The 10,586-nt window shown below is 47.7% G+C and overlaps 1 protein-coding gene across 1 annotated transcript in view; it reads left to right on the top strand.

Moving 5' to 3' along the window:
• The first annotated feature begins 268 nt into the window (after positions 1–268).
• Positions 269–10,586, top strand: part of MAN1C1 (mannosidase, alpha, class 1C, member 1) — a 209,010-nt gene continuing 198,692 nt past the window's right edge. The window contains exon 1 of the mRNA XM_006883503.1: positions 269–808. Within this exon, the coding sequence (XP_006883565.1) occupies positions 269–808 (540 nt within the window). The remainder of the gene's footprint in view (positions 809–10,586) is intronic.

Below are 10,586 nucleotides of genomic sequence, written 5' to 3'. Positions count from 1 at the left end.
GTGCCTCCCGGTTCGCCCGGGCCCCGCTGAGGCCGCTGCGCCCCTGCCTCTTCGCGGGAAGATTCGCTCCAAACTCCCGGAACTTGTGGGGGCAGTCCCAGAAGCGGTGAAACTCTCCGGATTGGCAGCCCTGCCTTGGGGCCCCCATCCTGGGCGGCGCCCCTTGACGCGCTCCCCTCGCCCAACCTTCGCTGCCACGTGCCTGGGCTCCGAGGGCCACAGAGGCCCAGGACAGAGCTGATTGCCCCCAGCCCCGCGCTAGGCCACGATGCTCATGAGGAAAGTGCCCGGCTTCGTCCCGGCCTCCTCGTGGGGGCTGCGGCTGCCGCAGAAGTTCCTCTTTCTTCTCTTCCTTTCTGGCCTGGTCACCCTGTGCTTCGGAGCCCTCTTCCTGCTGCCCCACTCTTCTCGCCTCAAGCGCCTCTTCCTGGCCCCCCAGACCCAGCAGCCCGGCCTGGAGGTGGTGGCCGATATCGCTGACCACCCTCTGGTGCGAGAGCAGGAGCCAGCTCCCAACCCAGCTCCTGCCGCGCCAGCCCCGGGCGAGGACGACTCCTCCAACCGGGCCAGTCACCCCCGCAGGACTGGGTGGCCGCGGCGCACCCGCCCCACCGGGTCCCGGGAGGAAGCTACAGCGGTTCGGAACAACGTTATCGCAGCGCTCAGGGCCCCAGGGAGAGTCGCCCCGTTTACCTTTGACTTCAATGCATTCCGGAGTCGTCTGCGCCACCCTGTGCTGGGGACGAGGCCCGACGAGAGTAAGGAGTCCCAGAGCCGAGTGCGAGCCCAGCGGGAGAAAATTAAGGAGGTAAGGACACCTCCTCCCAGCCTTAAAAAAAGGGGTTCCCACCAAGCACCCCCAACCCCGAATCCGCAGCCGAAACAACCAACCGTTGTTTTCGATGCCATTCCTGCATCCTGGGCGACTCAGGTTCCCACCCCTTTCGTTTTATTCCTAAACTTCTACCTCATTCTCCCTGTTCCCTTTCCCCCCAGAGAGGTTCAGTTACTCAAACCCTGCCCTCACCTGTGGCAGCCCAATCCCTGGACCAACCTCTGTCCCTCTCTGGCCTCTGATGTGTTGTCCCATCACGCAGGTGGGCTCAGATCTTCATGCTTTCCCTTCACAGAATTTCTGGTGAGGTGGAGTCGAGGCTCCTTGACAAACACCTCTCCTCTTGCATTTGTAGACCGGGAACCACTGGCCACATTCCTTCCCATTTCAGTCCTTAAGGCCCTGAAGTGCCTGCAGGACTTGCTACTTGGGAACCTAGGACTGGGGGGGGGGGTAGTATTGGGGGGATAGGGAAGTATTTGGTGGCCTCCAAGTATTTTTATCATGTAGCCAGATCTGCAAACCAGAAGATAACTGTGTATTCTTACTGGTGTCTACCGATATTGGAAACAGTTGTATATATTTATAACTGAGTGTGACCCAGGAGCAGTGATCAATAAGATGGTGGCAATGTTGTCACAGAGGGGAGCCTTGTGGTACAGTGGTTAAAGCTTTAACAGCGAATCAGAAAGTCTGTGGTTGGAATCCACTTGGCATCCTGTGGGAGAGCGATATGGTGGGCTCCTCCTGTAAAGACTGACAGCCTTGGAAGCCCTAAGGGACAGTTTTCTTCTGTCCTACAGGGTCACTATGAGTCACAAGCAACTTAAGGTGGTTTTGATTTTGTTTGGTTTAGTGTTACAGAAGCTCTGAGACTGTTGGCCTAATAAAGCAGGTCTTGGGCTTGCTTCCTAGGGGGATTGGACCAGGAAGACGTTTAGAAGAATGACTTTCTGTCCGAGTTTCATTTAAGAAGACAAAAACAATTGCGGCCTTGCCATGCATGACTTGAAAACATGGCCAAGTGGTTACCGATGAAGGCTGTTGATGTTGTTGTGTGCCATCAATTCAGAACTGACTCATAGCTGACTCTCCAGTGGGTTTTCAGAGGCAGTAAATCCCACGGGAGGAGATTACCCATCCATCTCCTGCAGCCAATGATGGCTGGTGTTCTGCTTGGCCAGCATGAAAGCTGCCTGAGTGAGGTTTGTGCCCAGCACTGCAGAGGGGGCTGCAGTGACACCCCCAGGCCACGAGGGGGCTGTGGGCGAGCATGGACCAGGGTCTCCTCCCTAGAAAAGAGAGGAGGCTTCCCTTTCCCCACAGACCCAGAAGGAAAGGGCTACTTCTGACTGTACTTCTTGGTTTCCTGTGAAGGAGCCAGCAGGTCCTTGATTTCCAGGGCGAGCAGAAGCAAGGGTTAGGACCCCCCCGCCCCCCGCTATGACCTCCAAGCTGGTGCAGAACACGGCTCACCTCCCACCCAAAGGCTCCCACACCCTCCACTTTATTTCTGCTCTCATTCGCTTGTTCTGTGCTAAGTGCTATTTAGAGACTGTCACAATGAGCAATTATAGGGCGTCTTGGGACGTCAAGATTGTTGTTGTTTTATGCCACTGAGTTCATAACAACTCATTACGACCTTATGAACCACTGAGAACCTTAACCTGTCCCATGCCATCTTCAGGATCGCTGTCACCCTTTGAGCTCCTTGATAGGAAGTCACAAAGAAGCGAGCTCTTGTTTTCTTATTTCTTTGTGTGTGTATAGGTGCTCTTAGTTTCCAAACTCTGATTAGGGCTAGAACTTGCAAAAGCTAAGAAAAAGGGCATCTATTTCTTCCTTTTCCGTTAAGAAACGTTGTTTGTTGAATAGTTACCTGGACCACCTGGACTACCTGAGCTCCTATCTCAAAACTGCCTGTGAGCACGTTAACCCTCCTATATGCCTCAGAGAGCAGGAACCCCTGTTACAAATGAACTGTATGCATCAGTTTTCCATAGGAGGTCGAAAGCTGTCATCAGGTGGTCAGAAGGCTCTCTGACAGGAGTAAGAATTAGCTACTGTTCTCAGAGAGGTGTCTAATGGATTCATAGGGAGTTCTGGTGGCCTAAAGGTAAGAAGCTATACTGTAATTCAGAAGGTACACAGTTTGAACCCACCAGCTGCTTCATAGGAGAAGGGTGGACAGTCTCCTCTTGCGCGATTTACTGCCTCTAAACACTCATTAGAAAGTCATCTGTGAGTCATTTTTTACTGTCAGCTATGGGCCATTTTTTTGCTTGACAGTACACAACAACAACCACAAGAGCGCATTCATGTCTAGGGCTATGAGTCACTACTGAAAGCCTTGGGCTGGCAGCAGTGGCAAGAAGGGTGGACTGGCTACTGGGGTCATGGTTCTGCTCATCTGTGTAAAGACACTCTTATTGCCAGCACAGGCTGTGGGGGATGGCTTGCATCAGTGGCTGGAGGGTTGGTGAGGGGTGTGGAGGCTCAGAGCTTTGTAAGGAGACTCTCTGCTTAACATGGTCAGTGGGGATATCAGTTAGTTGCTTGATGTCTGGATCTTTTTACCTATCATTCTCTTGCACCCTGATTAATAGCTAGAGTCATTCTTGCATATACCCACAGTTGGAATTCAATGCCTGAGTCCCACAATATTGTCTTAAAGGCCCTTGTTGGCCCCTCACTCTTGGTGACCCCATGAGCAATGGAACAAAGCCCTAACTGGTTTTACACAATCCTCCTCATGGGTTTTGGACTGGAACACTTTGATCCTGAATTTTCATTGACTTGCTTTTCAGACGTAGCTTGTCTTAGTCTGGAAGCTGCCCTGAAACCTGTTCAAACTCATAGCAGTACATAAGCCTCCACTGGCAAATGAGTGGTAGCTGCGTATTAGGTGCAGTAGCAGGAATCGAACCCAGGTCTTGTATGTTGAAGGCAAGAATTCTACCTCTGAATCTTCATTGCCTCTGATTTTAAACCTTAGAGTGGAGGGATGCCAGGCTATATATACTGTTGCATTCTGAAGCTTTGTCTTTTCTGTCTTTTTTAGTTTGATGTCCTCCTCAATAACCTTGGAAGCTGATAGACAGATTTTGGGTTAGCTGTTAACACAGCGTTACTGTCTCTGGTATGCCCCCCCCTGGTGAGGAACAGAGGACCACTGCTGGAGGATGCCTTTCTGTCTGATCATTTAAATTCCAGTCTGTGTCGTGCCCAGGGGTAGACCATTTTAGAGAGATGCCTGTTTTCACAAAAGGGACTATTGCTTTCCTCCTTGTTTTTTTTCTTTCCAGACGTGGATTGATTAGGCCCAAGGAGTAGAGGGGGAGTTAACATCAGATAAAAAAGGGCCCCGTCCTTATAAGATGGTTTTTAAAGTGAAAGTAAACATGCAGAGAGAATCAGAGAGGTTGATAAATGAGAGCGTATGAAGCCTGGACACTTGGGCTCTGGATCAACAAAGTGTATTTATGAACATTCTGGTTTGAGAGATGGACACGACACGAGGTCTGTGCTGATAAGATGGCCTGGAGCAGCGTGTTCTGGGTGTGCGTCTATCAGGAAACGATCTGTCATTAGAACCAACTCTTTCTTGTCACTTCACAATTCTGGAACCTTGGAGGCAGCAAAGTGGTGGAAAGAGGAGACTCAGAACAAAATTCGAGTCTCTACTTAGTCATCAGCCGGCTAATGGTTAGGTAGCCACTTCTTCGCTTTCTGGGACTTTTGTTTTTCCTTCTGTATATTGGAATGAGGGAGGGGGGAATAGACTGGTCCCCTCTACTCTTCCAGCCCTGGCCTCCTACGTGGACTGCCATCAGGTCAGGGACTCGGACCAGCTGAACGTCCTTGGACCTGTTTGCAGCATGCCTTCTTTCCATGAAGGAGGGAGAGTGGTGATGTTTCTTGTTGGTGGGGTTGTTGTTCACTGTGATAGGCCTACCCCTTGACCAAGAGTAAATCGGAAACTCAAAAAGTTGACTAACTTCATCATTCCTGACGCACGAGCTGGACTTTAAAGATGGAACTAGTGCAGTGAGAGATCCTCAAGTAGGGATCATTGAGAGGAAAAGAGCTTGATGAGACTATAAAAACCAGCCTGCTGGCACCCTTCCCTTTTACATCTAGGGAGTTTTATGGAAAATAAGGTAAGCTTGGGCAAAGACAGCTTGCTTTTCTTTTATGATTAACATTTTTTATTGGTTTTCATGCAATAATTAATTAACATTGTGTTTCATTCATATACATTGTGATGAGGTTCCCCCTTTTTTTAATTCATTGTTGTACATTTTCTTCCCCCATCCCAAGCCAGATCCTGCAAAGCACTCCTCATTCATATTCATTGTGTTTTATATAATCTTTCACTTATATTATGTTTCATACAATAATTCATATACATTGTATTTTCTGTAATTCATTACCATTGACCTATGTCTCTATTACACTGACTTTTCAAGTCCCTCATTGAATCTTTCCTATTTCTCTCTCTCATTTTCTCTCCCTCTCTCTTCCTCTCCTTCTCCCTCCCTTTCCCTCGCTCCCTCTCTTCTTCTCACCCCTTCCTCCGGCCCCCAGTCTGCTAGAGGTGTCTTTCTTAAGGCTTCAAGTGCAAACAGACTTTTCTCACTCATGACTAGAGTTGAGAATGTATAACTTGTCAAGATTCCATCCCAAGGAAAGGATTTAAGCTCTCCTGGGGAGCTCTGCAGTCAGTCCCTTTCAGAGATGATGGTAGTTGGACAATCTGGGATCAGTGAGAACTTTATACTGGGAATTGGGGTTGCCCCATCCTGTAGGTTGTTTTGGGGCAAATGAAAAGAAAAATAGTGGATCAATGAAAGAGGAAGATTGTCAAAGAGAAATGTTGACACAGTGCCTGCAGCAGTGGGTTTGAGCATGGTGAGGAAAGTGCCGGCCACACGGTTCACAGGGTTTCCAAGAGTCATTTTACTCCATAGCACCTCACAACTCAGAAGGGGCCCCTTTGTCTGGGCAGATGCAGCCCTACTGCAGAGCTCATTGGCCGGTAGAACAACTTGGCTTGACTTTCATGTCCCTTCCCTGTCTTGGCAGTGTAGTGTCCTTATACCAGGACTGTGTGACACCACCTTGTGTGGCGGTCCTGTTGAAAAGCCACCCTGGGTTCAAGTCCTAACTGCTCAGGGAAAAATTCCCTCTTTTCCTCACTTAACTTCAATTTTTATTGTAACATGAAGAGATGGGCATTTAGAGGACTCCCTCCCAGCCTCAGTTCCCACCTCTTTGTTCTTTTGTTTATGGACCTGCCCAAGCACTTACAATAGGGCCGACACCCTGCAGAGGCTCAGGCGTGGGGATCAGTGACTACAGTAAAAATCTAGAAACTAATTGTCACATGTTGGCTTTTCTCCCGCAGGGCACCTGGCATTCTGAGGGCACTCAGAGTAAGGGTTGTCACCAGGTCATAGAACTTAGCAGCTTCATGACCTGAGAGGCTCTTAGAAGTTGCAGTAATTTTCCTTTCCAGATCTGCTTAGAAGGGAGCAGGGAGGTGACACCCGAGGGGAAACTCTTTACCCGGGTAGCTGGCATCCGGAGGTTGCCCTGGAGGCCTGGGACGCGGCAGGGAGTGCCCCAGCTCTTGCTCTGCCTGCTGCCTTAAGACTCGAGGACATTGCTGTTTATGATAGGTGATGATGCCTCAACAAGTCATCTTGGCAAATGATCTTCGCTCTCTATTAATGGACTGCTTCGTTAGTCATGTGTGGCTTCTCTGTGTATCTGATTTATTGTCCCTGGTGCCAGGGACAGGTGGGAAAATAAAAAAGGTGCTGTGTGCTTTGTAGCATGTGAATCTGAGCCTGCGAGCTGTTCAGGATAATTAATATGAGGAACACCTCAGATTTAAATAGCTTTCCTCCAAAGAGCTCTGTTTGAGTTGCAAATCCATTGAAGAGGTGTTTTGTAATTTTCCCCCTCTCTTCTTCTAACCCTGCCCCCTATCCTTCAGTTTTTTTTTTGCTTCTGTTCTGCTCCCCACCACCCCAGTCCTGCTCATTGATACCTTTATATGGATGGGAAGATTGGCTTGTAGTAACTGGGCCAGTCCTGTGGGAGTCCTTTGCATCCTAAACCCAGCCACTGGGCTCATCCTTCTTCCTTTGAGCTGAATGCAGCAGGTAGATAGATGCTTCACACTTGCCTCACCAGATGTACGACCTGGCCCCCACATAGCCATGGGGCACCCCTCCTTTAATTTTGATTTGCACCATCCTTTTGTAGAATTCAGCATAGGCATCCTAGGAACACATGCTTTTCGGTCCTCCCATTCTTAATGCTGTCTTTAATGTTGGGGCTAGAAACAAATAGAAGGATGACTTTTAAAAGTCACCTGCTTATTTCCCAGTACACTTAGCAGGGGGGCAAGAATACAGATTCCCTAGCGGTTTTCTGGAGTGACTGATTTACATCTGAGCTTGAGAAATGTCTTTTCTCTAGCTTTCCCCGAAGACTGATCCATTACTCCACCAAAAATAAATATTGTGATATATATCAGGCATACTTTGCTCAAAAGGACTTACATCTTTTCTCTTATTGGAAAAAATAAATCAGGCTCACAATTTGTAAAGCCCCAAGGAGGGATGCTGTGCAGTAAGCTAGGTGGGCACCTAGCCTTGTAGGTGTGCGAATGTGCTGGCATCTGCATGCTAGGTTGAGCCTATGTTTGGGGAAGGATTGGGGAAGAGAATTTTGGAAATTCTCTTCCTGCTTTGCTTTTGTTGACTGGGGAATGGTGGACACATGATTCCAGAGAGTAGTTCCATTAAGGAAGGAACTCTGGTGGTCATACGGTAAGGAATTGCACTGGGAAACCAAAGGCACAGGACTCATGTCCAGCAGCTACCCTGGCCTCCCATGTGATTTACATCTGCTGAAAACCCAGTGGAGGGCCCGCTGTGGCTTGGTTCACACTTGATGGCACACAACGACAGGATACCTTAAGGAGCTCAGGTGGCATAGTCCCTGGGGAGTTGCACTGCAGACTCTCAGGTGGTGCCTCTCTGGCAGTTTGAATCCACCAGTGACTCCTTGGCAGTCTCCTTCCATGCGATTTACAGCCTCTGAAAACTCATTAGAGGGTCTCTTCCTACTTGACAGCAATGAGCCAAGTTGCTGAGTTACTGAGTTGTCGCATGCACTATTACTTGACTTTAAAATAGGCTCACATATGGATCAGGGATGAGTATCCTGAACCAAAGATTATTGTGATTCTAGTTCTGTGCACCTGCAGTCCCAAAAGATCAGACCCATCTAAACAATAAACTGCCAGTTTCAGATCAAAAGCATCATGTACAAGTAGGTGTATTTGTACCTTTGGGGAAAGTTAGAACAGACATTGCTAGTACTGTATTTCCAGGGCAGGGAATAATAAGACACTGGGTTGGAAATCCCTTAAGGAATTTTGAAAACTTAAGGACCTAACTGTAAATGTTTGCCCCTCGGCTTCCTTCCTTCTGTCCTCCCTTCCTTCACTCCTTCCCTTCCTCTCTCCCTCCTTCCTTCTTTATTTCCTCCTCCCTTCCTTCCAAAAGAACCAACCACAGTCACAGTCTATAGCCTGAGTGTGGTGACCCGGTTGAACGTGTTTCTCCTTTAGGAAGAGCAGATTCTGAGAGTTGACCTGAGAGCTCCCCAGATGAGGCAGGCAGAGGGTCACCTTAATTCTTACTTTCACAGGGGTCTGAGTTTATCTCTAAGCTCTGAATCTTCTTTTTTAAAGGTGGGTGTCTGTCTGCTAGGGAGCTCTGAGTTCTACGGTGAAGGTGTTCAGCTGAAAGTTGATGGTTTGAATCCACTAGCTACTCTTAGGGGGAAAGATGAGATACTTCTGCAAAGATTTATGGGCTTGGGAACCCTGGAGCGATTCTGTTCTGTCCTACAGGCTCCCTAGGAATTGAAATTGACTTAATGGCAGAGGGTGTGGGTTTTCTAGTTCATCTATTGTAGTGCAGTACCTTTAGTGGTAACCTTTACAGAAGACACTCTGGCACATTGATTAGTGCCTCCTTAATAGCAGAGCAGTAATTGTGCTTTCATTTACCATCCTCTGGGAGCCAGCTGCTCCACAGGTGATTCTTCTATGGAAGCAGTTTTCACCTGAAAACTGCCATTTTCAGTGTTCAAATAATAAAGAGATTTTTGCCCTTTCTCCCTCCCTCTGCTTCCTTTCTAAGCATTGTTTGCTGTTATGTGGCATTAAGCTATCCTGACTCATGACGCCATTGCCACTGAATTGATTCTGACTCATAGCAACCCTATTGGATTGGGTAGAACGGCCCCATAGGGTTTCCAAGGCCAACCACAGCCACAGTATGCAGCCTTAGTGTCCACTTTAAATTAATTTTTATGTATGATGTCATATACGGGTTGAGATTTGTTGTTTTCTGTGAAGATACCCAGTTGCTTATCATTACTTGTTGAAAAAACTATCTGCTAGATTGCTTTGATACTTTTTGCAGATTAATTGACCATGTATGTTGTTTGCTGATGTTACGTACTGTTGAGTCAACTGTGACTCATAATGACTCCAGCACAGTAGCTCTGAGCCCTGCTGTATCCTGAGCCAATCTCACTGTCTCCAACACATCTACCCCCATTATCCCAGTTCTTGTGTCAATTTATCTCATCTGGGGTCTTCCTCTTCTGTGCTGTCCCTCCACCCTTTCAAGCATCACATCCTTCTCCAAGGATTACTCGCTCCTGGTCACATGCCCAAAGAATATGAGGCAGAACTTCAAAATCCTTGCCTCTGAAGAGCAACTTGGTTTCACCCTCTCTAAGACAGATCTGTTTGTTGTCTTGGCAGTCCATGGTGTATGTTCAACACGCTTCTTTACTACAACTCAAAGGTACCAAGTCTTTTTCTGTAATCTTTGGTCATTGTCTAGCTCTCTGAAGCATAGGAAGTAATTGCGAAGACTATGGCCTGGATCAGGCGTACCTTACTCTTGAGAGTGACATTGTTGCTCTTCAGCACTCTAGAGATGTCCTGACAGCATCTCTTTCTAATGCAGTTTGTCTTTTGATTTCCTGACTGCTGGTGCCAAGAATGTTGATTGTGGGACTGAATAAACAGAAATTGTTAACAATCTCAATCTCTTCTTCATCTGTTATGGTACTGCCAGTTGGCCCAGTGGTGAGAATCTTAGTCTTCTTAATGTTGAGCTTCAATCCATATTGAAGACTGCAGTCCTTGACCTCCTGCAGCAAATGCTTCAATTCCTCCTCAGTTTCAGCAAGCAAGGTTGTGTCATCTGCATAGCAAAGGTTGTTGATGACTCTTCCTCCAATCCTGATGTCATACTCCTCCTCAGAAAGTCCAGTCTCCTGAATTATCTGTTCCACATATAGATTGAAAAGGTAAGGGACAGGATGCATCCCTGGACACACTTCTTTGCCAGTTTTGAACCATGCAGTTTTTCCTTGCTCTATTCTGAGGACTGCTTCCTGATCCAAGTACAGGTTTCACATGAGCACCATTAAATGTTCTGGGATTCACATTTTTCTCAAGGTTAGCCACAATTTGTTTTTTTTTTTTAAGCCAAACTTTTTATTTCCAAAGTGGTGCCATAAATTTCTACCGAGTGCCAATGGTCACTTGCCACACTCGCACCAGATTGTCTGTGTAGCCAGCAAACAGAGTCTGGCCATCAGCAGACCAGGCCAGAGAGGTGCACTGGGGTGGTTCAGCTTTGCTGCT

The sequence above is a fragment of the Elephantulus edwardii genome, unplaced genomic scaffold (genome assembly GCF_000299155.1).
Source record: "Elephantulus edwardii isolate Elephantulus edwardi_28Jun2011 unplaced genomic scaffold, EleEdw1.0 scaffold00028, whole genome shotgun sequence".
NCBI classification, from domain to species: domain Eukaryota; kingdom Metazoa; phylum Chordata; class Mammalia; order Macroscelidea; family Macroscelididae; genus Elephantulus; species Elephantulus edwardii.
The sequence above is the reverse complement of the archived record's forward strand: the minus strand, read 5'-3'. Positions and strand labels throughout refer to the sequence as shown.